Raw genomic sequence first — 27,657 nt, 5'->3', positions numbered from 1 at the left:
CAGGGATGCCCTCTCTCACCACTCCTATTCAACATAGTGCTGGAAGTTCTGGCCAGGGCAATCAGGCAGGAGAAGGAAATAAAGGGTATTCAATTAGGAAAAGAGGAAGTCAAATTGTCCCTGTTTGCAGATGACATGATTGTATATCTAGAAAACCCCATTGTCTCAGCCCCAAATCTCCTTAAGCTGATAAGCAACTTCAGCAAAGTCTCAGGATACAAAATCAATGTACAAAAATCACAAGCATTCTTGTACACCAATAACAGACAAACAGAGAGCCAAATCATGAGTGAACTCCCATTCACAATTGCTTCAAAGAGAATAAAATACCTAGGAATCCAACTTACAAGGGATGTGAAGGACCTCTTCAAGGAGAACTACAAACCACTGCTCAATGAAATCAAAGAGGATACAAACAAATGGAAGAACACTCCATGCTCATGGGTTGGAAGAATCAATATCGTGAAAATGGCCATACTGCCCAAGGTAATTTATAGATTCAATGCCATCCCCATCAAGCTACCAATGACTTTCTTCACAGAATTGGAAAAAACTACTTTAAAGTTCATATGGAACGAAAAAAGAGCCTGCATTGCCAAGTCAATCCTAAGCCAAAAGAACAAAGCTGGAGGCATCACACTACCTGACTTTAAACTATACTACAAGGCTACAGTAACCAAAACAGCATGGTACTGGTACCAAAGCAGAGATACAGACCAATGGAACAGAACAGAGCCCTCAGAAATAATGCCACATATCTACAACTATCTGATCTTTGCCAAACCAGACAAAAACAAGCAATGGGGAAAGGATTCCCTATTTAATAAATGGTGCTGGGAAAACTGGCTAGCCATATGTAGAAAGCTGAAACTGGATCCCTTCCTTACACCTTATACAAAAATTAATTCAAGATGGATTAAAGACTTACATGTTAGACCTAAAACCATAAAAACCCTAGAAGAAAAACTAGGCAATACCATTCAGGACATAGGCATGGGCAAGGACTTCATGTCTGAAACACCAAAAGCAACGGCAACAAAAGCCAAAATTGACAAATGGGATCTAATTAAACTAAAGAGCTTCTGCACAGCAAAAGAAACTACCATCAGAGTGAACAGGCAACCTACAAAATGGGAGAAAATTTTCGCAACCTACTCATCTGACAAAGGGCTAATATCCAGAATCTAAAATGAACTCAAACAAATTTACAAGAAAAAAACAAACAACCCCATCAAAAAGTGGGCGAAGGACATGAACAGACACTTCTCAAAAGAAGACATTTATGCAGCCAAAAAACACATGAAAAAAATGCTCATCATCACTGGCCATCAGAGAAATGCAAATCAAAACCACAGTGAGATACCATCTCATACCAGTTAGAATGACAATCATTAAAAAGTCAGGAAACAACAGGTGCTGGAGAGGATGTGGAGAAATAGGAACACTTTTACACTGTTGGTGGGACTGTAAACTAGTTCAACCATTGTGGAAGTCGGTTTGGCGATTCCTCAGGGATCTAGGACTAGAAATACCATTTGACCCAGCCATCCCATTACTGGGTATATACCCAAAGGACTATAAATCATGCTGCTGTAAAGACACATGCACACGTATGTTTATTGCGGCACTATTCACAATAGCAAAGACTTGGAACCAACCCAAATGTCCAACAACAATAGACTGGATTAAGAAAATGTGGCACATATACACCATGGAATACTATGCAGCCATAAAAATGATGAGTTCATGTCCTTTGTAGGGATATGGATGAAACTGGAAACCATCATTCTCAGTAAACTATCTCAAGGACAAAAAACCAAACACCGCATATTCTCACTCATAGGTGGGAATTGAACAATGAGAACACATGGATACAGGAAGGGGAACATCACACTCCAGGGACTGTTGTGGGGTGGGGAGAGGGGGGAGGGACAGCATTAGGTGATATACCTAATGCTAAATGATGAGTTAATGGGTGCAGCACACCAACATGGCACATGGATACATATGTAACGAACCTGCACATTGTGCACATGTACCCTAAAACTTAAAGTATAATAAAAAAAAAAGATTGATAGGAAAATGTGTCGTGCAAACTATTTTAGTTTCTTGTATAATTTCTTATAGAAATCTTATAAAAACAGCACTGATTCTTCAAATCCACCAAGTGGGAACTGGGTTGACTCTCCCTATCTTCACAGACAGAGGAAATCAGCTAAGGAAGAAAATAGAAAAAATACAGGAACTTTCTTTTAATTTTCCAGGTAATAAAGAAGAAAGAGCAAAGTTTCTGAATAAAAAGGAGGATAACTTATATCCTTGATCACCACATTAATATAAAGCACTTTTCTTTGATGAGATTCTACATGAATCCAAACTCTTAAATAGCTGGGATTATAGATAATGATAAGTCAGTACAAATGGAAGATCAATGAATCCTCATACGCGTTAGTTAACATGAAGACTGCTTATAAATAAAATTTCATCAACGTAGTGAGGTTTTTATTCGTAACAGCTAGAAATAATTTGAGGTAATCCATATCTTCCACTATTACTTTTTTGTCTAGTTTTTCTTCAAAATATATGTCAATTAATACTATTGCATCAGAAGATAAAAGAGTTTTTTGGAGTTTTAGTTGTGGTATTAATTGAGCTTTCTTATTTTTTAATCTGATACTGAAGATAAAGATTATTGCCTATTTTATGAACTGATGATTGTAGATCAGCATTGTACTCTGCAAATCCTGTTTTGAAAGACCTATTATAATTTTAATTACAATATATTCAAATATATATAGAAATGAGCCATGTTATAACAAGATTCTACATGTGAGGTTACTTGTCTTTCGGGAATCTGCTCAGTCCACAATTTGTTTCTTAAACTGTCAGTGAACCACTGGAGTAGTCCCTGGAAGCCATGTTATAAGACTCCATCTTCTTGTGTAGAGCTGATTGGATCAGGAACCAAAGCTGAGCCAAACACATTCTGATATGAAATCTGGGGATTTTCAGGGGAGAAAGTGTGTTGACCAATCTTTAAAGATTGTTGGACCTGTGCCAGGTCAATTCAGAGGATTTGGCATAGCCAGACATTGCCATGTGCTCACCAAGAAGAGAATACTGTACAGATAAAGAGAGGAATAAAATACTTTCACAAAATGAAGCACACACTGAGGCTTCGGAAGGATGGAAGACCTCCTTCAGCTTCTGGTTCTAGTCCCACGTGTAGCAGTTTTTGCCCTGAGGCTTCCCTGTATTTTCTCAGGAAGTTTGGCAAGTCTCCTTTGAGTAAGAACAACTCTAACAGCATGGCTAGATGGGTTGTAGCCTATGATATGTCCCACTAATGCTGTCCCCCATGGGCATTTTTGTTTATAGGGAGTCAGGAACTGATGAGAATAATACATACATTCCAAAGAGTCCTTTCCTTTCCCCAAGCGGACAGAACCTTTAATTGTTTTCTCTTGATCATCAGCTAATTTCACAACGGAAAGGTGACTCTATAAAGCTTTCACACATATTTTAGTAAACTAAGAGAATATAATTTTCATGTCAAATTAAAGACATGCTTTTAAAAATGAAAACATAGCATATTAACTATCTTATAATATCATATTAACATATCTCAAAACATTTCAGTAAAAATAAAGCATTACACTTACAGTTTCACCTCCAGAATTGCAAGGGCTTTCTTTAGCTCACTGACCTGTTGTTCCCAATACCTTATTGATTCGTGTAGTTGTGCTATCTCTAAATTGTGATCACTAAGAACCTATTAAAAATTAAACAAAAATATGGCATCCAATCATCACCAAGTGATTCATAACAGCAGTTTGATTCCACTCAATATTCATGAATTACTCATTCAACTTTTACATTAGGAGTGTACTTCAAGGAAAAAGAGCAATCATTATCATTGTTTCTCTATAAAATAAACTTGGACACAAATAATTCTGAAATCATCAGAAAAACCCAAAATTTAGAGGGGATGATGGCTAAATAAAGCAGTGAGAATGTGAAAACTATTTTTACAAACTTTTGAGACAAGAATCAACTTTGTCTAACACTTAAAAAAATTGAACAAATCCATATTGTCACAATCATCTTCATTTATCATCCCAGGATACCAAAATGAGTATTATTTTTAAAAGTCAAAATGAATTGGGTCTTTTGTCTCTCTTGATAGCTATGTTCGCGCTGAAAAGAATTTTTATTTCTTAATATTTAATCTAAATTTAGGAAATGGAATAATTGGATACTGTGAAAAAAAGTAATGATTTAAAGGAAGGAAAAATTGATGGAGAAAATTCATAATGAAATGGACATTTTTGCAATGCAATTTTGGGATCAAGAAAAGGAAAGTCTAACTTATTCAGCCTTGGGTTTGCATTTCAGCTTGTAGAGGGACAATGGAGCTTAGACAAGGCTGATCAAACAAATTCCTCTTCTCTCCAGCAGAGAATTACCATGGACATAATATTTAATGCTATCTAAACCTGGACAGCAATGTGGGATCAGAGATACACCTGTGGGGAGAATAGAGGCACTCTTAGCCAAGGCAGGTGACAGAGGTGGGTAAAAGCTACTCAAAACGGTTTCTTTCTCTAGAGCACCCATAGCTAGTTCCAGAGGTAGAACTACCATCAGAATGAGCTAAATGTTGAGAGGCCTCTGATCAATCATCAGAATTAGGGATACATGCTGAAGGCCTGACAGGCCTGACATCTGTTATCTTTAGTCCTCAGTCCTCCTTGCCTGGACAGGTAGGCTGCCTTAAGGGTCACACGCTATTATTTTTTTCTGCCAACATCATATCAACGTTACCTGGCTGCAGAGACGTCCCATGTGAGAGTTAATCTGAAATTCCTTGTAGTCTCAGTTTATAGCCAAAATACTGTTTTCTAACCTCAGCCAACAACAATGACAACAAACTACCAAATATAAAGCACTTAATAGGCATGATCTCATTTAATCTCCGCAAAAACGCTCTGCAGTAGGCAATATTAATACTTCCATTTTATAGATGAGGAAACTTAAGGTTTGCAGAACTAAGATTTGAACCCAGCTCTGTGTGAGACTCAAGTTTGTGCTTCCAAAACTATTCTCTACTGATGGAGGGGTAGGAAGGTGGGCAGGCTGGATTGTGGAAAGTGGGGAAGGACCCGGAGGCAAATTTACTCCTGCCGCCTTCAAAATAATTTGGGCTTAGAGATCTTCAGAGTACAGGCTGAGGACGACATATTTCATTTTCCCAAGCTAGTTGGTGGTGCGCTCAATTTATGATTTATGAGGCCAGAACTGGAAATATGAGCGTGGGCATGCAGATAAAATATGTTTTATATAGCCTTTCTATTTTCCTATAGGCCTAGTGCTTCCTTACTATGTTGAAATTTAAAAACAGATAATGATTTTTAAATGCACATATTTGAGAGAAAATTTTCATTTTATTAATGCTTTGTAATTGGATATCATAATAGATATATTGTAATTAAAATGAGCAGAACCACCCCATATAAAATATTCAGTTTTACTGTTGTACCAGTATAGTTTTGCATGTGATTTTTTAAGACACATAGAAAAAATACACTAAAGACTCATTAGTTCAATTAATTGTGATAAGAAGTTAACAGGCATTTTTGTTTTAATTAATATACAAGTAGTATTAACATTAACCACTTCAATTATAGTCACCTCCATAAGCTTATGTTTTCTTATCTTTAAAATAAAGATAATCCTCACAAAATACTTATCACAGTGTTGCCTTTCAGTAAATGTTACCACAATTTTTTTGACAGAAGTACAGAGCTCTGATGTATTTTCTAATTTAAATAGACAAATGGTCTCCTTTACATATTAATGTTGCTGTACTCAATAGAGAGCCTGAACTCTGTTCTATTATTCCACATCCAGAATTAAGGACTCAGCCCATGGTTATTCATTTTGTTATACAAAATGAAGCAATCTCATGGAAACGTTATATGTATCAATGCATTTGGTTAGTTCTGTATATTTTTTTAAATCAATATTTTCACAGTATTTTGGCCCATCAAATGCAGTTTGTATCTAAGACATTCCACATTTCCTTCTTCCCATCATATTCCTGAAGAGGAAACCACAATTGCACCATAATGCTTTAAAGAAAGTGTCAGAAAATGTTAACGTGCAGAAAACATCCTCTCAGCATGACATGAAGATGAATTACAATCAACTCCTTTTTTTATTGAGGTGCCTAGATAAGGCTTAAAAATATACATAGTTTATTCTTTCTTACCGCTGCGGAAACAGTAACTGTTTCTTTTATTTTTGACATTTTAGTTTGTAATTTATCCAATTCTTTCTTCTTTTCATAAGTCTCCATTCTCTTTACTTCACGGGTATTTTTAAATTCATTAATCTATAGTGACAAGCATAAGAAACCAATTTAAAAAGCCTATTAGCACAACAAAGTTTAGAAAATCTTTTAAAAACAGTGTCAACCTAATTCATATTTAATCTAAGTATAACATATTCAATTCAAGTATAGCAATAAGTTAAAAAAAACCAAAAAACCAGGGTTTCCTTATTCTGCAGTATCACAGGAAAAAGCATGAGCCATAAAGGCCAAACTGTAATTATTGAATATTGAAAAGCAAATTTGTAAGAGCAATAATAACAATGATTGTTAATAACTAATTATAAAAGTAATTGCCACGGCAGTGATTTAATAGTAAATCACCACAGCAGTGGTGACCAGATTTACAATGTACTAAGCAAACAAGAAGAGTCAAAGGAAGGATTGAAGAAATTATCTGGGAACCTAAATTCACATTATTTAATGGGAAATAAAACCAGGTAAACACAGAGTAAACAAAATCATCAAAGACAGAGCAGCTTGTAATCCTGGAAAACTTCTTACCATTTTATCACAGCACCACTTCTTAGACCCTAATGAACAATGTCACCCTCTTATCAAAACCACCTCTCCCCGAGTCAACCAGAGCAGAACAAGGAAGAAACAATCATAACTGATCTGATGCTGAATTTTAATTAACATGGCACAGCAGGCAGTTCAGCTCCCGCAGTGGCAGAAAAAGATGCAGTAGTTATCCCTGCCCCACCCTCACAAATCTGCTGGTCTCGAAACATTGTTTTCTCTTTAAGGCCCTCAGTTCTGCCTGGCCCCACTGCAGGCTGCTGCTCTCTCTGATTCATTTATCAGGAACAGCAGGGCTGGGCTGGTGCCCTATCTGAATACCCTAGTCCTGTCCATACAGACACAGTCTCAGGATTATTAAAGGCAACTGGATAAGATGGTAGCCTATTCCTTGTCCCTGTATGGCAGCATATAAGCAAGGGGAGACCCCAGTGTTACAAATCCTGTCACTTATATTCTTCCCCATGAACTGAGATGCTGCTACCAATCAAATGTCTTCCCCAAGAGCAGAAGTGTCCTTGAGTCTCCCACTCATCCCGTTTTCCCAGGATGTTCACAGAAGATACCACAGAGGCTGCTTGCCAGCCTTGAGGACAAATAAATTATTTCCCATTTCCTGCTCCAGATTCTATACATTATTGTATTTTAAAGAATAAATCATGCCACTTACCTGTGCAGTCAACTCTTGTTTTCTTATCAGATATTCTGCCCTTTCTTTTTCCATTAGCTCCTCTGCCTCTTGAATACATTTTTTTTGCAATGCTATGTCTTCTCTCTTCAAGTTTATTTTGGTATAAGTCTCATTTATGTAAACAGTGGTGGTGGCTTTTTTCTCCATAGTTTGGTTGAGTGACAGGACAAACCTTGCATGCTTCCTTGCTAGCTCTTCCTGCTTCTCCCTGGGAGGAAAGAATTGCTCACAGAGTGAGAAGCGCAGTTCCTAAGAAAGGAATAAAGTCTGTGTGGTGAGATGAGCCCTCAGCAAGAGGAAAAGTGTAAGGAATACTTACGACTGTGTTTATGATTGTCTAAACTTGGTTGAAGGCCAGGTGCAGTGGCTCATGCCTGTGATCCTAGCACTTTGGAAGGCCAAGGCGGGCAAATCACCTGAGAGGTCAGGAGTTAGATTCCAGCCTGGCCAACATGGTGAAACCCTGTCTCTACTAAAAATACAAAAATTAGCCGGGGATGGTGGCATGCGCCTGTAATCCCAGCTATTCGGGAGGCTGAGGCAGGAGAATTGCTTGAATCCGGGAGGCAGAGGTTGCAGTGAGCTGAGATCATGCCACTGCACTCTAGCCTGGGTGACAGAGTAAGACTCTGTCTGAAATTTAAAAAAAAAAAAAAATTGTTTGAGATGAGGACAGAAACACAAAACAAGCATCAACCTTGCAACTTTTACCACTTTTGAATGTCACGTGGCCTTGCCTCACCCCACCCATCCCCAGATGCCAGGTAGTAACCACAGGGTATTTTGGATTAAAGTATACAATGACTCAAAAGTAATTTTGAACAGGATCTGAATGGGGTCTGGCCAGATGAGTGTTTTGATATGTATTGTCATCATATCTATCTTATCATCCCGAGATAGGCTGTTAAGCTAAAGAAAGAGAAATCTCATCACATCTCCAGCCACCCTGGATGCTATAGCCCTGCAGGCAGGGCCCAACAGAAAGCTCACCTTCCTCTGGATAGAAACTAGGGAAAGAACAGACTCTATCTTTACTGTTTGGAGGATGCCTGAAACCTAATTTGAGCCCTCTTACCTTCTCCCAGCTGTAGCCAACTCTGAGTTCAATAGGCGTCATTAACCTCACACATCCATTGCTGGGCGGTGTCCATCTAAGGAAGACCTTAAGATTGTCTGAGGAAGACCTTAAGATTTTATCTACCCCGAGGCTAACAACAAAAGGTTTACAAAAGGGACAATCGGTGCCATTTCTCTATTTTCCTTTTTAAAAGCTCCTACAATGTAAAGACCCTTTTCCTTTTGCTAGTCCTCAAGGCTAGCGAGTTTCAGAGGAATTGTGTTTGAAGGCTCAGGAAAATAAAAGCAGGCTGCTGGGAAGTTTGCTTCCAGAGGTCAAACTCCACAAAAGAAATGCAATAAAAAGAAGTCTAGGTGAGAGGCTCAGTAGGTGGTCAGATAATGGGTGCTTTGTGGATGCAGCAGAGGAAGCCTTCTAAGAATGAATCAACTTGAGGACTGGAGCCTCGGGGAAACAAAGCAAAATAAGTGAAATCAAAAAACCTCACTAGGTGTGTTGTGATGGGCTGAGAAGAAAGAACACTCACAAACACAGTGTGGAACCTCAGGAAAACACATTCAAACAGCTGCTCTGTCTGTATCTAGTTTTTGAAATTTGCCCAGGACAGGAGACGTACCCACCACCGGTCAGTCTGTGAACACTTTGATATGCATTCTCTTTGAAAAAATGATGCAACAAATGATTGTAGCTTGATGATGCCAACACACCTGCCACCACCTTCTGTTTGTTACTGCCTTTCCGTAAAGATTTGTCTAGAGCAGTGGTTCTCCCAATGTGGTCAGGACCAGCAGCAGCAGCATCGCCTGTCAGGAATGCAAATTCTTATCCCCACTGCCCTCCTCCCAGGTCTGTTAAATCAGCAATTTTGGAAGCAAGTCCCAGTAATTTGTGTTTTAACAAGCCCTCCAGGTGATTCTGATGCAAGCTCAAGTTTGAGAATCACTGGTCTATAGGAATGTGATGTTGCTGACCGGTTGAGATAAATATCTAGCCTGGGTATTATTTTTCTTGCTATTAGTTCAGGAATAGCCTAGTTTATGTAGCAGGCTCTGGCCATGGTGGCTAGCACGCACCACGCACAAATCTGTATTGTGAATCCCCAACAGGGATTAGAGTATGTGGTATTTCTCAAACTTATGTAATCATGAACTTTCTCTTTTGTGGAGCGTCTCCCAGCACAGGTGTTCTGAGAGCCTGGTTTGGGATCCATGTCCCTGGACCTTGAGGTCTCTACCTGATTTCTGATGTTTATTATCTGGGACACCAGACAACCCTCTGATTATTTTGGCTTCCCAAGAAGACTTTTTTTCCCCTATGATAAGGGCTGTTTGTGAACATTTCTCACTCTGGAAACTAACATGCTGATATTTATGATATTTATTAAAATTTATCAAATTTTCTCATAGGGGTAATTCTTCAAGGGGTCCTATCTTTCAGAATATATCTCTTCCTTTCATGAGCTAGCAGAGTTGAGTTGTGATCCCCATTTCACAGATGGAGAAAATGAGGCTCACTAAGAGGTGTCAGATCTTGAGCTACAGGCAGTTTCATATATTATCTCATTTAATTACAGACACAATCTGGAACCCTGTCCTGGGAACCAGCCTCATCCTCAGTCCTTCAGTGGATTACAAATATGACTAAATATCTTCAACAAACTGAACTAGATACAACAGGTCTGGTTTGACATTAGATTTACAATATAATCCCTGCAAGATTTCTTACTTTGGTGGTGGGGGTTTGTAAACTTAATTCTACAAAAATGGAAACTAAACCCATTGTGTGTCTACCTTTGGAGGTAGCATTAGAGGTAGTGTGTGATTTACAAACAGTAGTTGCTGCTAGGAAGCTGGATTGCCTCTGAAATATTACAGGCCTCCTGGCTACTGTGGTTGAAGATTTTCTGCTCTCCTCCTCAGTCCTCTGTAGCCACCACCTTCCCTACCCCATCAGCCTGGTCCATCTCCTACAACCCATCTTCACCTCTCAACTTGCCCTGCCACAGTTCAGATCAGAGAGTAAACCCCTCCCGACAATTTTCCCACTCCAGCCTCAGACCCCTGCTCCCTAAAATACTGAATATAAGAATACCTACCCCAGAGCTTCATTATATTTTGTCAGGTCAGTTATTTTCTTCTTCAGAAGCTCTATTTCATTCTCTGTCCTTGTAATTCTCATTTTTATTGTATTTATCTCAAAAAGATTTAATCTGCGAGCGTCTCTGACACATTCTTCAAAGTAAGTGGAAATATTACTACATTATTTGAGGAAGAGCACAATTGTAGATACTGACTTTCACGCAAAAAAATCTTTCTTTGAAATATTCTCTTAATAATGTTTTTTATCAAGCACCTCTTACTCCCTTGGTCCCTCTCAATCTTACCTACTAATTATTTCTCTTATTTCTGCTGCTCTGGTAACCAGCTTTCTGTGGACGTGGATCAATTTCAGACAGGCGCAGTCTGATAGTGCCTGATTCCAGCCCGTTCCACGCACTTCTCACCTCCTGCCTAGGACTTCTGCAACTTCTACATGGGGTTTCTTTATGCACCCACACCCATGCATGTATAACCCAGAAGTACAAGAGGTAGGGCAAACATCAGACCAGTGATAGACAGGAGCCGGTGCATAAATATTTCTTCTCCGTCTCTCACACTGATAGATAGTCCTGAGAAGAAGTAACACTGGGTCTTGGGGGCTTCTTCTCATAATTAATTAGTTTCAGGTAGCAGCAGTGAACATCATAATCCACCCCATATTGGCTCTCCCTTGTCCTCTGTTTTGGTCTCCTTATCCCATCCTCCTCTTTGGATTATACTCCTTAATAAAATAATAATGCAAAAGCCATTGCCTCAGGCTCTGCTTTTTGGGGGAAGCCAATGTATTAAAGAAATAATTATTCATCCATAAATAATAAGTCAGTGTAATCACATATGACTTCAAAGGATTATCTCAGTGCATGACAGATGGTCAATATGCATGAATTTTTGAACACTGCTGTTTAGGAAGGTGTTGGACTACTCATTTCTACACAACAAACTCCCTAGAAACTAGCTGGTAGCTCTCCTGAGAGAGCTAGGATATTTTTTTCTAGGCTACTAGTTAAATTGCTTGTTGCAGCAGGCCTTATCAAACTTTGTGTCTCAAATATGCACATACATCATCTGGAGATCTTGTTAAAATGCAGCTTCTGATACAGTGGGTCTAGGGTGGGCCCAGAGATTCTGTATTTTCTCAAAAGCTCTTACATGTTGCTTATGCTGCTGAACCAAAGACCACACTTTGAGTATCAAGGACTTATGACATAAGGCCAACTAACTAAATTTGCATGGTTAAGCATTTAGCATGTATCAAGGACCTTATAAGCTATTATGGTATTTTACCCCTTCTAAAATATGTTTTTCTGATTATAAAAGCAACCCAATCTAGAAACTAAAGAACAGCAAACAAAGAAAAAGAAAAACCCTCTTAATTCTACCTTTGGTGTAGATTCTTCTAAATCTGATTTTCTTTCCCTGCACGTATAGTTTGTTGTATTTTCCCTGTCAAACTATACTAACACCAGGCATATTGTTTTAAACCCATTCTATCAGTCGGGGTCCAATTAGGAGATAGAAATGTCACAGTAAGTTGAAAAGGGAAAGTTTAATAGAATAAATTATTAACTACAACAGAGGATCAGAGTAATTAGAGGATTAAGGAATGGGTGGTAAGAAGTGAAGAGAACTTGAAAGCATTCAGAAATAGCAGACCTAAGGAGTAGCTACCATCCCTAGGGCTGAGATACAGTGCTTGAGGAAACAGCACCTGGAGACCTGGGAGCTAGGCCTCATTAGAGAGGATGCATCTCATTAGATGGTAAAGAAGTTCATGAAATGCTGGGCTGATGGAACTTGCTGGAAATCTGCTCTCTGGGGGTTTTAGGGGTATCTGCCCACAGAGGTGCCATATTTCAGAACTCACTGCAAAACTACCCAAGGGGGTGCCAGAGAAGCTCTTCATGGAGAGGTGCCTCACTGGTGGCTGAAGCTACCCAAGGGGTACTGGTGGAAGCTGCTGGGCTCTGTGGACTGCTGGATGCTGCAGGACCATGGCCTGGAGAAGTTGCACACACTACAAGAGTCAGCCAAGCTGAGCACACTGGAATCAGGAAGAGAACCCCTTCCTCCTCCACATCCCTCCTATGCCCTCTGCTGACAAAGCTGAACATTGTGCCAGCTGGTAAAAGGGAAAATTTACAGGGTCCAGCTTCCTTATCACAAAGTAGAGGCAATAAATGGCTAACTGGAAAATCAACCTTTTTTACTTATTAAGACCACGCTTTTTAGGTTGGGCTCTCTGGGAAACAGATTATAAAATGTGTGTGTAGAGCATTTATTGGGTAGTGCTCTGAGGAACATCTCTTTGGAGGAAATAAAATGCTGGGAAGAGGAGGAGGTTAAACTGTGATGAGCTTTGGAGCTATGATGATGCTCTGGAGTTGTTCCACACTGAGGCAAGGGAGCCAGGCCTTTGTACTCTCATAGTGACCAATCATGAATGCGGGTGGCAGGCACTGGGGAGAGAACATAACGTGGAGTTAAGCCTCTCTCTTTTGTTTTTGTTTGTTTGTTTGTTTTTATTTTGAGATGAAGTCTCGCTCTGCCACCCAAGCTGGAGTGCAGTGGCGCAATCTTGGCTCACTGCAACCTCTGCCTCCCGGGTTCAAGCAATTCTGCCTCAACCTCCTGAGTAGCTGGGACTACAGGCATGCGCCACCATGCCTGGCTAATTGTTTTTTGTATTTTTAGTAGAGATGGGGTTTCACTATGTTGGCCAGGCTGGTCTCAAACTCATGACCTTGTGATCCACCCGCCTCAGCCTCCCAAAGTGCTGGGATTACAGGCGTGAGCCACCGTGCCCGGCCCCTTCTCTCTTTTGTTGAAGGTAATTCCTGGAGAAGAACTCAGCCAACAACATTCCTGGCTTCTGGAGAAATAAAGTTTGACCCTTACCCCAAATACGAAATTTACCTAAAAAAAAAAAAAGCGATCGAAGACCTAAACCTAAGAGCTTAAACTGTAACACTCTTAGAAGAAAACATAGGGAAAACCTTCATGGCATTGAATTTGGGAATGATTTCTTGACTGCATCAAAATTTAAAACTTTTGTGCTTCAAAGGTCACTATCAACAGTGTGAAAAGGCAACCCATGGAATGGGAAAAAAATTTGCAAATCATATTTCTAATCAGTGGTTAACATTCAGAATACATAAAGAACTCCTACAACTCAACAACAACAAAAAAAGAACCTGATTAAAAGACGGATAAAGGACCTGAGTGGACATTTCTCCAAAGAAGATGTACCAATGGCCAATGAGCAGACAAAAAGAAGCTCAACATCTCCAATCACTGGGGAAATGCAAATCAAACCACAATAAGATACCACTTCACAGCCATTTGGATAACGATCAGATAAAAGAGAAACAAAACAATCCGGAAAATAACAAGTACTGGCAAGGATGTAGAGATACTGGAACCCTTATGCGTTGTTGGTGGAAACATAAAATGGTGCAGCCACTGTTGAAAACAGCAACGCAGTTCTCCAAAATATTGAATATATGACTCTGTAAGATCTGACCCCAGTAAAAAAAAAATTGAATGTACAATTACCATACAATCTAGCAATTCTGCTTACGCATAAATATATAAAAAAAATTGAAAGCAGGGACTTGGATACAGGTGGAGTATCCCTAATCCAAAAATCTAAAAACTGAAATGCTCCAAAGAACATTTCCTTTGAGCATAATTTTGGAAGTGCTCCAAACCCCCAAACCTTTTGAGCACCTACATTATGATCAAAGGAAATGCTCAATGAAGCATTTCAGATTTACGGATTAGGGATGTTCAACTGGAAAGTATAATGCAAATACTCCAAATTCAAAAAAAAAATCAGAAATTGGAAACACTTCTAGTCACAACTGTTTTGGATAAGGGATGCTCAACCTGCATTTGGATACCATGTTCATAACATCATTATTCACAACAGCTAAAAGATGGGAGCAACCCAACTGACAATTTGCAGATGAATGGATAAGGAAATGTGATAGATACCAACAATGGAATATTATTCAGCCTTAAAAAGAAAGGCAGTTCTGACACATACAACAGTATGAATGAACCTTGAAGATACTATGCTAAGTGAAGGAAGCCAGTCATGAGGACAAATATTGTATGATAACTACTTATATGAGGTACCCAGAGTAGCCAAAACTCAGAGACAGAAAGTAGAATGATGGTTTAGGCCAGCCAAGTTGCCTAATTTAATTGGATAAATACCAATTTGGAATGGGCTGATCCATTTATCTATAGTCTATTCAGAAACCAAATTATATAAATTCAAGTGTTATATATACTATTTCCACTTAAAATATAAGAAAAAATTATTATGGACCGTGTTTGTGTCATGAATGCTTTCTAGCTATATCTTACATGAGCAATAACTATGAAACTTATCTTGTTGAAAGTACTTCATTCTATTATAAGACCAACTAAATTTCTAGAGTTGATAACCTCAAAAGTACCTTCCAGTTCCCTCTTAATGCTATTGGGAAGAGTTTCCAATAGATAATATAGTTTGTTGAGTTCCATGCTTTCAATCTCCAAAAGATCGATTGTGGCTTTTCTCATTTCTTCCTGAAAATTTAAATCACATTTTAAAAAAGTTAAGACACTAAAATAGTAAGATTGATTTCCTAAACAATGCCCTATAAATGTTTTCAGGTTTCAAAATATAATTTCATTAAATATCTTCTGTCATTATTTTTATTTGGAACAGAAACTGGGAAAAGTATCTACAATCACTATTTAAGGTGTCTGTTAGTTTATCTCTTAATTTCTATTGATTTTATTCTACTGAGAAATTATCTTTTCTTTATGAATATCTGTTTCTTATATGTAGTTTCAATCCATTTAAAAGGAAAGACTCTAACAAAAATGGTAATATTGAGAAAGAAAGCTACTTATTAAAATATGGAAACTGCCTATAAAAATATGCTTAGGTATAAAAAGAACAATGGTTTTCTCATACACACCTACAAACCCAAACACATAGGTAAAGCTGTTATTATTACTTTTAGGTGAGGCTACTTTAAGAAACGAAACACTGCTGAGAAATCAGTTGGTGGGAAAAAATAGATAAATCATCTTTTAAATAAACTGTCATAATAGCTATAGCTATTTTATGACCTGAGAAACTGCCATTATATTTTATGAATTATAAAAAGCAGACTATATAATTACATATATAGCATGATCACTTTTCTGTAAAAAATGAAATTCAATGCAGTTATCACCTATACCCTGAAAGTAGAAAGTATATTCATCAGCATTAATAGTGATTATTTTAATGTGGTCCTTTTGCTTATCTACTTTTTTCTAAATTTTTCAAAGTCAACATGTATTACTTTTATAATAGTGAACATGTATTACTTTTAAAAATAAAAGGATTGATCTGTTTTTTTCTTTCTTTCTTTCTTTTTTTTTTTTTTTTTTTGAGATGGAATCTCACTCTGTTGACCAGGCTGGAGTGCAGTGGGGCAATCTCAGCTCACAGCAAACTCTGCCTCCTGGTTTCAAGCAATTCTCCTACCAGCCTCCCAAGTAGCTAGGATTACAGGCTCCCGCCACCATGCCAGGCTAATTTTTGTATTTTTAGTAGAGATGGAGTTTCACCATGTCTCGGCCAGGGTAGTCTCGGACTCCTGACCTCAAGTGATCCATCCGTCTCGGCCTCCCGGAGTGCTGGGATTACAGGCGTGAGCCACCACACCCAGCCTGATCTCTCTTTTTTAAGAGATTTCACAGCTCAGATATTAAATGAATACAGACTAGATACTTTAACCACAATAAATATTTTGGCCCCTTAAAATCCTAGTGAAAGACATAACTGAAAGAAAGAACCAAGCAGGGAAAAATGTTTCCACAGCACCACAGCTGCACAACACACATGATCCCTAAGTGTTTACATGTATCTACTCAAGAAGGATTGTAAAGTACGATTATGTAGTATAGATATATATGTGTATATAATTATATAAAATATTAAGTAATAAGAGTTTTATCAGCAGTCTGTGGATTCAAACTCATTTACAGCCATATTTCTACATTTTTAACAATTTGATATGTAGTAAATTCTTATTCAATATTTTTAAATAAAATGGAGAGCCTTCACTATTCTGACTGTGCCAAGGAAGCATTGTCAATATCATCCTTGGCTGAAAAGAGATGTCGGTGACACCTCAGAAGGAAATTCTTTAAATATTTCTTCAACATGTCTTTGATAGGGGCCAGATAAGTGTAATTGAAAGAGTTTCTCTTTGTTTTCACTAACAGTACAGTCTACTTCAGTGGAACATATGTCAAATAATCTTTGACCAGTTATGCAAGGAATTGCTTACAGAGAACTGAGTTAATTAGCACCATGCTTGCAATTTATTCCAGAGATAGTGTGTTTGTTTTAAGCAATGCTTATATATCGGTGTCCCAAGCATTTGCCCATGTGGCCCACCTCTTAACTGAACCGTATTATCACCCACATTGCTTTCTCTAAATGAGCTTGCCCTTATCCACGGCCATAAGCCCATAATTTAGTTTTCTTCATGGAAAATCAAGTAACAATCCACAATTGATCAATAATTGTGCAAATACTTACAAAATTGAGAGAAAAATATTTTTAAGTTCAGGGTAACTATATTCCCTGGTCATCTCCTTAATACTTTGAACAGAATTGGTGCTAAATGCAAGTTTGATGAAGAAATATGTGGAAGATTGAAGAAATGGTTCTTATAGATAATACAATACCAATTTCTTAACAGCTACAGCAGTGTCCTTAAGAAAGATCTTAGCTTCTTCATTACATTTAAAATAGTCACTTTGCAGTGATTGTTCTGAAAAAAAATTAGAAAATAAAGATCTCTTATTTATCTATCCAAATCCTACTTAACCTTTTATGATCTAGCTCAAATGCTTATTCGGCTGGAAGTTACATCTTCAGTCTCTGAATTTTTATTGTACATTACACTAATCTCTTTTGTACTTATTTCCTATTCCATAATGTTATAATTTAGGTATATATTTTATGTTCCTTGAGGACAAATGTGCTGGAGATTTACATATTAATATTTTATAACTCCTACACAGGGCAAGAGGGTGTAATGATTTTTTTCCTATGAAATATGTTCTGAGTGTCTAGACATTAACAGAAAAATGTATTTGTACATAAGTACTAGGGTTGCATCGGCATGCTGATCTAGAGATCAAGTATGAAAAGAGTTCAAGGTTCTAGCTCTGTCATTGACAATGACCTGAGACACATGTGAATAATTTAGGTCTTAATAACTTTAGGTCTCCTCAGTGGGTAACATTCCTTTTTTTTTTTTTTTTTGAGACGGAGTCTCACTCTGTCGCACAGGCTGGAGTGCAGTGGCACCATCTCGGCTCACTGCAACCTCTGCCTCCTGAGTTCAACCGATTCTCCTGCCTCAGCCTCCAGAGTAGCTGGGATTACAGACGTACGTCACCACGTCCGGCTAATTTTTGTATTTTTAGCAGAGACGGGGTTTCACCATGTTGGCCAGGCTGGTCTCAAACTCCTGACCTCAGGTATCCACCCGCCTCGGCCTCCCAAAGTGCTGGGATTACAGGCGTGAGCCACAGCGCCTGGCCAACATTCTTCATGATAACATTTACCCAAGCATATTTGCTAAGAATTGTGAAATTAAGAAGGAAAATAAAAACTATCCCAAATTAACAGTAACATTGTAACATAAATCAATACGATTATCTTGAAGAAATGGGATGATTCTAGTGAAGCATTGAAATGTTTTGTTGTTTGGCCTAAACGGTTTTTGCACTGAACAAGAAACACCCTTTCTTGGATTGTCTTACCTTAAGCTTAAGTGACTTAATTACAGGTTCAGCTTTCTAACTGAAAAATATTTTAACCTGGCCCCATCCAAGGTCATTTTCTATTAGAATCTCCTAAACAACTCTTTACATCTAATTTTTCTTGCTTAACACAACAGGAGCCTCTTAAACACTCCCTTTCTATTTGCTTGTTAAATTCTCCAGTTTGCCATGGCAAAATGTCGTAGGATGTTAACTTGTAAAGGAAAGGCAGGAAGAGAACTGAAATCGAAGGCATAATCTAAATGCAGGTGTGTACTCAGGTCGCAGGCATAGGGAAGCGGCTTGGGAGTCCCTCAGTAGTTTAACCACTACTGAGGGTTGAGCGAAGTCACCCCAGCTGCGCTAGGGCAGGAGAGCGGGGCACTTGGTCCCACCCGCCACCTCTCTCTCCCCAGCCTCCAAGGAGCGGGGAGAAGGGTCTGCCCTGGCCAGCGATGCCCTGGTTCCGGGAGGAGAGTCCCCGCTCAGGGTTCCCGCTGAGTGCCTCCTAAGCTCCACCTCTGAGGAGACGTCCCTTCCAGCGCCCGAGGGGCGTCTCACCCACAACAAACAGCTGCTCCAGCGCCTCGACCGCGACCGAGGAGCCCAGGGTGGAGGGGAAGGTGCATAACTCCAGGGAGGGGTCGGTGGCGACGGCAGCCGCCTGCACCAGATTCTCGCCAGCGCTCAGCCCTGGGGTCCAGGGGCTCAGGGCCATTTTGCCGCTCTGCTTAAACGCCTCCTAAGCCAGAGCCAAGGATTGCCTGTTGCCACGGGCAACGAGGACACCGAGGTCCTGGGGCGCCCCCTCGTGGCCCGCACCTCTCTAGTAGGTACCCTCCTGGTTCTCTAATTATCCTGATAATTAAGCAGTCTGGGAAGAATGACTCTCTCTTTAGCTAACATTTCCCCCTTTCAATTTCCATTTCGTTAGTTCAGGCCTGTGTCTTTCTTGTGGACCACTGGAATCATAATAATGATCACTTTTGAGCGCATCTTTGTGCCGGGTACTGCAGGAGAACCTTTATATACAGTAGCTCACTTAATCTTCACAAGGACTTTGTGAGCAGGCTCTTTTAGTACCTCCACTTTTACAGACAAGTAAACTGAGGCGCGGGCGACTAAATGAACTGCTCAAGACCACAAGAGGATAATACTGGATTTAAAGTGACGTCTGGGCCGGACGAGGTGGCTCACGCCTGTAGTCCCAGTATTTTGGGAGGCCAAGGCGGGAGGATCACCTGTGGTCAGGAATTCAAGACCAGCCTCATCAACATAGTGAAACCCCATCTCTACTAAAAATACAAAAATTAGCCGGGCGTGGTGGTGCGTGCCTGTAGTCCCAGCTACTCAGGAAGCTGAGGCCGGAGAATCGCTTGAACCCGGGAGGAAAATGTTATAGTGAACCGAGATTGCGGCATTGCACTCCCGCCTGGGCGACAAGAGCTAAACTCCATCTCAAAATAATAAAATAAAATAATAAAGTGAAGTCTGTATGACGCTTTCTACTATGCTACAAAACCTTCTTTTGTACTATTTTAGAACTTTCCTTGTATCTAGTATATCACTGAGCACATTTTGCCTTGAATCATAATGATTTTTCTCTGTCTCCCCATCGAACTGTGAGCTCTGTGATGACAGGGACAGGAGGATATTATTCATTTTTTCTCTGCATCTCCAAAATTCAGCTTAGCATGAGGCTCAGGTTGAGTCTGTCAGTTCCTTTTCCTCTGGTGGGTTAGAGAGAAGCAAAGGTGATTCAACCCTCCTCTTCTTTTCTCTACAGATGGCAAAATTGAAATTAGAATGATAGTAACAATGACAATAGCTATCAATTGTTAAATGCTTATTTTGTTCCAGGCACTGTTTTAAATACTTTGCAGTACCCCATTTAACCCTCACAAATAATCTTTTGAGCTAGGTATTATTGCCTGCTTTGCAAGTGAGGGCACTGAGCTACGTCCTGAACCACTGTGCAACACTGCCTTGGAGGGGTCACAGCATATCAGTAGCAGAACTAGTTCTAGAATCCAGGCCTCCTTCATCCAGGGAGAGCAATATTTTGGCGTTGGACACCATCCTGGACAACATCCTCCTTTTTTGCTGGATTTGGTCTATTGGTATTCAAATCTGTTCCTGCCCTTCTGGGCCCTCCTCTGTGTGGCAGGAGCAAGAAGACTGGATATGAAATTTCCTGGATATCCTTGCCAGCTGTTTTCTTGGTAAGTTCCACTAATGGGAAACACTGGTGGGAGATTAGAAGGCTGAGAAATCATGCTATTTCTGCCTCCAGAAGTGGTAGTTTCAGGCTACAGTCGACTGTAGGTCCCAGCAGTTTTGGTGACTGTAGAGGTGGCAGGAATAGGAGCCAGTGACTCCAGCAGTCTCCAGCTGCTCAGCACTAAATGTGAGCTTGTGCGTACAGTACAGGTGTTACGGCAGCTCTGATGTCTGGGGTCTTCTTTATCTTCTTACCCTTTGGCTTCTATAGTCCTTGTAACAAATTCCTTGTGATATACTTCTCTCTTCTGGAAATATCTAGACTGGACCACTTCAAGGCAACCCTTATGCTGTCACCAGAAGACTCTTCCTACTCATCCCCTCATTTGGATCACATTGCTCTCCATTATTTATGAATAAAGGCTAATCTTAAGGAGGCATTTTGTGTCCTCCCCACTTACTAGATTTGTTATAGATTTTCTCACATTTCTTTATTTCCCTTCATGTCTCTAATACTTTCTTTTTCCCTGAACTTTGTAAGAAAGTTACATGTACATACACATACATATGTATAAAGTGGGAAAAGCAAGTTGAAAAAGAAATGTACAGTATTCGATATTTAATTTTTACAAATTAAATATTTTGTGAGAAACGATCAGCTTCTACCTTGTCTCATGGTTCCTTTTATATGGGATGCCCTGTACAAAATTCAACCATAACTTTTCAAAAGAAACTTTATTAATTCTGAAATAGAAATCTAGGCAAACTATGAATCAGCACTTAATAAAAGAAAAAAAACCCAAGAAACATATTGAAAAAACATTTACCCTCATTAGCATTAAAAGAAAAATAATACTCTCATTTCCTCATACTATTAAGATTAAAAAGAATAATACTTCAAAGTATTGATACTGGGAATATGCATACTACCTGAAGGACAATTTGGAAATTTGTGTAAGGAGCCTTGGCATACAGTAATTCTTCTAAGAATTGTTCTTAAAGAAATAATCACAGGTTTGTCCATGGACCTAGGTATGAACTCATTTATTGCAGTCCTGTTTTAAATCGTGAAAAATAGCCCAAATGATCTACAGTAGGACACCGTTGTTAAATAATTTATGGGACATCCATGCAGTGGAACAATCTAGGAGGCAATCCACCATGTGGTTAAGAGCTTGGGTCCTGGTGGATTTAAATGCGTTCCACTACTGATTGGATGGAGTATCTCCTGAGACAGCCTCCCAGCTCATGCTGCCAGTGTCTCAGCTCTAAAGGGGTGGTGACAGTGATAGGAGTTCTCAGTTCATAGGATTGTTCAAAGGATTAAATTAAGTGAGCACATGGTAGATACTTAAAAAACACTAATGATAAAGTAATAATAGGGTACCTACTAAGAATAATGGGTAGAAATTTACATGTACATACACATACATATGTATAAAGTGGGAAAAGCAAGTTGAAAAAGAAATGTACAGTATTCAATTAATATTTAATTTTTACAAGTCCATATATCTATAGAGATGTATATAGATATATCTCTATAAACATATGCATAGAAAATGGTCTGAGAAGAATTGTTTACTAAAATGTTACCTGTAGTTATTCCTGGTTAGTGAAATTATAGATGTGGTAGGTAAAATAATGCCTCCTCAAAATGTCCACATCCTAATCCCTGAGACTTGTGAATATATTAGGTCACCTGGTAAGGGGTAATTAAGGTTGTAGAGGAAATTAAGATTGTTAATCAGTAAACTCTGAGATGAGGAAAGTAGCCTAGATTGTCAAGGTGGGCCCAATGTAATCACAAGAGTTTTTGCTTGTTTGTTTGTTTGTTTGTTTGTTTTGAGATGGAGTCTCACTCTTATTGCCCAGGCTGGAGTGCAGTGGTGCAATCTCGGCTCACTGCAACCTCTGCCTCCTGGGTTCAAGCAATTCTTCTGCCTCAGCCTCCTAAGTAGCTAGGATTACAGGCACCTGCCACCACGCCCAGATAATTTTTGTATTTTTAGTAGAGACAGGGTTTCCCTGCGTTGCCCAGGCTGGTCTTAAACTCCTGACCTTAGGTGATCCACCCGCCTCAGCCTCCCAAAGTGCTGGGATTACAGGCGTGAGCCACCGCGCCTGGCCACAAGAGTTCTTATACTGAAAGGCAGAGGCAGGTGAGTCAATATCAAAGTCAGAGAAAGATTTGAAGATGCTACACCGCTAGTTTTGAAGATGGAGGAAGGGAACCATGAACCAAGGAATGCAGGTGGTCTCTGGAAACTAGAAAAGGCAAGGAAACAGATTTTCCCTTAGAGCCTCCAGAGAGAATTCAGCCTTGCTGACATCTTGATTTTCACTAAGAAAGACTCATTTCGAACTTCTGACCTCCTAAATGGTAAAACAATACATTTAAGTATTGTTTTACTTTTAAATTTGCTTTACTTAAAACAATACATTTGTATTGTTTTAAGCCACTAAATTTGTGGTAATTTGTAACAGCAGCCATAGGAAACTTTAAAAATAATTGACATATAAAAAAAGGTTTCTCAGCCTCACTACTTACAGATGGTGTTCACTTAGCCAAAATACATGTCCCTTTCTCATGTATTTTTACTTTGGTAACACAAACAGATACATTTATCTTTCAGTCAGTATTTTAAAGAGGACTTTTGCTGAACAGCCAGTATGACATTGAGAATCCTCCAGTCCAGTGCTGACATAGATTTTTAGTTACCATAAAGCAAGTTTGTTTCTGTTTAGCCCTTGCTGCTGTTAGAGCCAGATAAAGAACCCAACTGTTCCCTGGAGTTTGGCCCCTAACTTGCACAGGAGTGAATACATTCATGTGTTCTGGCAGTCTGTGTATGTGAGGTCTATATTGTATTTGATGATAACATTGCTCTTACAGCATCTTTGCATAAATCTAGTATCTCTAGGCAAAGTCTAAACTCCTTGGGCCTAGACCCTGAGTTAGATCAAGGCAAAGTTCCATTCTTGGTAATTGGGTCAAACATCTCACATATAGAAAGTGGTTGCCTGTTTCAGTGCTTTGTGCATGTTATCATTTCATCATCAAGCTTGTTGCCTCATGGTCATAGATGGCTGCTGCAGCCCCAGACATCCCACCCTTGTGCAAAGGCAGGGAGAAGTGGAAAGGAGCCACATGTAGAAGACTTTCTTCCTTTTCGTCAAGGAAGAAAATCTGCTCAGAGTCCCATATACTTCCTTTTATGTCTCAGTGGCTAGAGCTGGATCCCAAGGCCACCTATAAAAAAGAGGTTAGAGGCTGGTCGCGGTGGCTCATGCCTATAATCCCGGCACTTTGGGAGGCCGAGGCAGGTGGAGCACGAGGTTAGGAGATCGAGGTCATCCTGGCTAACACAGTGAAACCCCGTCTCTACTAAAAGTACAAAAAATTAGCCAGGCATGGTAACGGGCGCCTGTAGTCCCAGCTACTCGGGAGGCTGAGGCAGGAGAATGGCGTGAACCCGGAAGGCAGAGCTCGCAGTGAGCCGAGGTCGCGCCACTGCACTCCAGCCTGGGCGACAGAGCAAGACTCCCTCTCAAAAAAAAAAAAAAGAAAAACGAAAAAAGAAAAAGAGGTTAGGACAGTGAGAATCTGAATTTCTAGCCTCTCTGTGGAGGCAGTGGGAGAGAAGAGGGTTCAGAAGAGCTGGAGGTTTTTCCACAGGATGTCAGCCATACGTATGTTGTCCAAACTATTATTTATGAACCCCGACATCAGTCCCTTGTGATGCTGGCTGACTCACCTAGCTGGCTGGGTGAATCCTTCTTAGGGGCTGCAAAGGCTTGGTCCTCCCGCATTGTGTGCTAGTAAGATTTCCCCAGTTCAAGCCTTCAAGTTGGCTTTCCTCCTCAATGGTCTGCAAAAGGTTTATATATTCAACAAAGATTTTCTATCCCTTGGGATTCTCACAGCTTCTAAATTGTCTGTCCTGTGGTCAGGCTATAATTCTCAGCTACAGTGACTCCAGCATATGGGTATTTTTGTGGTAAAATGGCAAGAAGATTATGTTCCCCAGGTGGTGCCAGATTGTTAGAGAAGCAAACAGATGGATTGGTGCCTCTGATGGAGTTATGCCAAACAAGGAAATCAGGACATCTCTGAGGAAGAACAGACCATGTCAGTGTTTGTAACAACTGACTAAGAGGATCCCTTTTCCATTATCTTTCTTTGTTTTTATCTATCTCCAGCAATTTCTTGGGGCTAACCAGGTTTGGGACATATATTGGTTGCGTTATTTGCTAGAGGTTTTAGACTGGCTTAGACTCAAGCCTCCATTCTTCATCTGTACAATGGGATTTTTACATATTGGGATTATGAAGATTAAGCAGAATAAAGATGTGCTTACCACAGAGCACAGGCTAAGTATTTTTCATCTTTTCCTTCTACTAATGGAAAATAAAAAGCATTTCTTCTGAAATAGAAATGCGACTCTCCTTTCTGCCATCCCTAGGCTTCCTTAAGCCTCTTGGTCGTTCAATCCTTAGTGAAAATTTCTGTAATTAAATCAACCGTCAATGTCACAGAGGTGGGAAATTGGTTTTATTTCCATGCCATTGCCACTGGATGGCGTGTTTGTTGTGTGCCTACTGTGTGCTGGGTCCTGAGCATGTATTATACAAAACAGACCTATAGGTGGCGCCAGGGGAGGCCCTGCTGAGGAAGAGAGAGGCAAGAGAAAGAGGAGGAGGCCTGCCGGGCCAACATGGTGAAACCCCGTCTCTACTAAAAATTAAAAAATTAGCCAGGCAAGGTGGCGTGCGCCTGTAACCCCAGCTACTCGGGAGGCTGAGGCAGGAGAATGGCTTGAACCTGGGAGGCGGAGATCACGCCGTGGCACTCCAACCTAGGCAACAAGAGCGAAACCCTGTCTCAAAAGAAAAAAAAAAAAAAAAAAGAGGAAGTAGAAATCCGGAGCTGCCAGCTGCTTCCCCTCACAGGATCCTCCTTTCTAGAGCCCTCCCCATTCCAGGGACTAGAGCTTGGGCAGTGCTGTTTTCCCTAGAGGTTCACTTTCTCAGTTAATCCAGTCGGCATGTGTGGGGCTTTCTTACATACCAAATAGTCTAATCGATCATTTGACTAAACCTGTGGATGAGATTTGTCCCGTTCCTAAGAAGACGGCCTTGAAGGTGGGAAAAGGGGGGATTTTGAAGCACACTTGAGAACCAGGTGCAATTCCTCATGAGAAGTGCGGTACCATAACTACTGCCCACAACTGCAAGGCATTTTACAGTTTTACAAAATGTACTTGCTTCCATGACTTTATCACAACTCTCTGGGGTGATTATTATCAGTATCCTATTTTTTGAAAATTACACTTAGATGAGCGATTCAATAACCTTGAGGTTAACCCCTCAGCCGTAGAGTTGAACAGTGGCATGGAAGGACTTCCGACTCCAGGTTGGTGCACTGCCTGCCCTGCCAGAGCTGTTCTGTGGCCCAAAAACCAGGGCAGGGAGTTGGGGCTGGGGTGAGGAGGGCACTCCGCATTCTACAGGATGTTAGCAGAGCCATGGAGGTGTGGCCAATGAGCGTTAGGTGCTTGGAGAGGAAAAGCAGAAGCCCAGCCAGAAACTTGGGTAGTGACTTCATTGTGAAGGGCCTGAATTCCAAACTAAGGAGTTGGATTTTATGCTGCAGACAATATTGCTGGTGCTGATGAACAGATCGGGCTGCTCCCTGCTGGTAACTGCTTGGTAATAAATCAGTTTATTTCTGCCTAAGGTAACATTTTATGGTAGGATAGGATATCAATTTAAAGGCATTATGATTTTTTTCAAGTGAAAATTTGCAGAGTAATTAGAAACTAAATTAGGCCTGAAACAACCAATGCCATATTTAGCAAAGGTACCTTATTTCATTTTATCATTATTATCTTAAAGTACGTTTCAGGGGCCATCCTTGTAGCAATGATTATTTTTTTAAATGCTCATTTAGCATTCTCACAGACAATTCCAACACTGTGATCTTTAAGTAGCAATATTCTTATTTTCCTTATTTTTTCTTATTTTTAGTTTTTTTTTTAAAGTGTATTTGATGATTCATCTCAAGATGATTCAGTAAGACTGTTGGAGTAGGTAAACTCTCCATTTGATTTAAAAATCTGTCTTTTTTTCCTTTTTTCTTTTTTATTAATTTACAAAATGTCACTGAATGACCTCCATATGTGGATGCAGGTAAGAATTTCTGGAGCTCTTTAGGGAAAGTAAAAATACACATAAATAATTGCAGCTTTCACTCCCATTCTCTTGCATCTCCTCAGGGACCTTCCTCAATGAGCTCCTGCTCACCTAGGTCTTCCAAGTGTTCCTCGGACCTCCAGCCCAGTGTTCTCTTACTAAACCTAGGCCTCTCATAAACCCTCCTGCCATGGAATCCCCCTGCTTCCCTTCGTTGCCAAACTTCTTAAAAGTGTGGTCTCCATGTTGGCTGTAATGCATCCTTTTACTCTGCATTCTAAAATGCCTTCTCCTCATCTTCTAATTGCCTTTGTTCTAAGCCTCATTCAACTCCATCTTCTTTCCTGCACAATCTGACACCCTTGCCCAGCTCCCTCAACCCTTCTTTAGAAACTCACTCCTAATTGGTTCTCAAGACACTGTGCCATTCTACTTTTCTCATTCTGGTTATTCCTTTTTCACATCCTCACTGGCTCCCTTGTTTTCTTTCTTCTCTTTGCTGAAAGGGGGCATTCTCCTCAGGCTCCATCCTGGTCTCTTTATACTCTCTAAACTCTCCTCTTGCATAGAGGTAAATCTTCACAAATAACTCTCGAGTGGCATCTCCTGCCCATCTTCTCCCCTAAGTGTTAATCTC

General features: G+C 39.9%; 1 protein-coding gene across 3 annotated transcripts in view; it reads right to left on the bottom strand.

The window, feature by feature from the left end:
- The window catches only part of CCDC175 (coiled-coil domain containing 175), an 83,834-nt gene extending 58,527 nt beyond the window's left edge, over window positions 1–25,307 (bottom strand). The window contains exons 1-7 of one of the 3 annotated variants that reach the window (XM_058429852.1): window positions 19,170–19,858; window positions 17,523–17,608; window positions 15,245–15,356; window positions 10,778–10,913; window positions 7,584–7,812; window positions 6,272–6,394; window positions 3,663–3,772 (exon numbers count right to left, since the gene is read on the bottom strand). In XM_058429852.1, the coding sequence (XP_058285835.1) occupies window positions 3,663–3,772; window positions 6,272–6,394; window positions 7,584–7,812; window positions 10,778–10,913; window positions 15,245–15,356; window positions 17,523–17,608; window positions 19,170–19,326 (953 nt within the window). In that variant the 5' untranslated portion in view covers window positions 19,327–19,858. Of the gene's footprint in view, window positions 1–3,662; window positions 3,773–6,271; window positions 6,395–7,583; window positions 7,813–10,777; window positions 10,914–15,244; window positions 15,357–17,522; window positions 17,609–19,169; window positions 19,859–24,583 lie in introns of those variants that run through there. The other 2 variants (XM_058429853.1, XM_058429854.1) reach the window with 2 other exon arrangements.
- Window positions 25,308–27,657: the final 2,350 nt, after the last annotated feature.

The sequence above is a fragment of the Hylobates moloch genome, unplaced genomic scaffold, assembly GCF_009828535.3.
Source record: "Hylobates moloch isolate HMO894 unplaced genomic scaffold, HMol_V3 SCAFFOLD_16, whole genome shotgun sequence".
Lineage (NCBI taxonomy): Eukaryota > Metazoa > Chordata > Mammalia > Primates > Hylobatidae > Hylobates > Hylobates moloch.
Note: the sequence above shows the minus strand (reverse complement) of the source record. Positions and strands in the feature narration are given on the sequence as shown.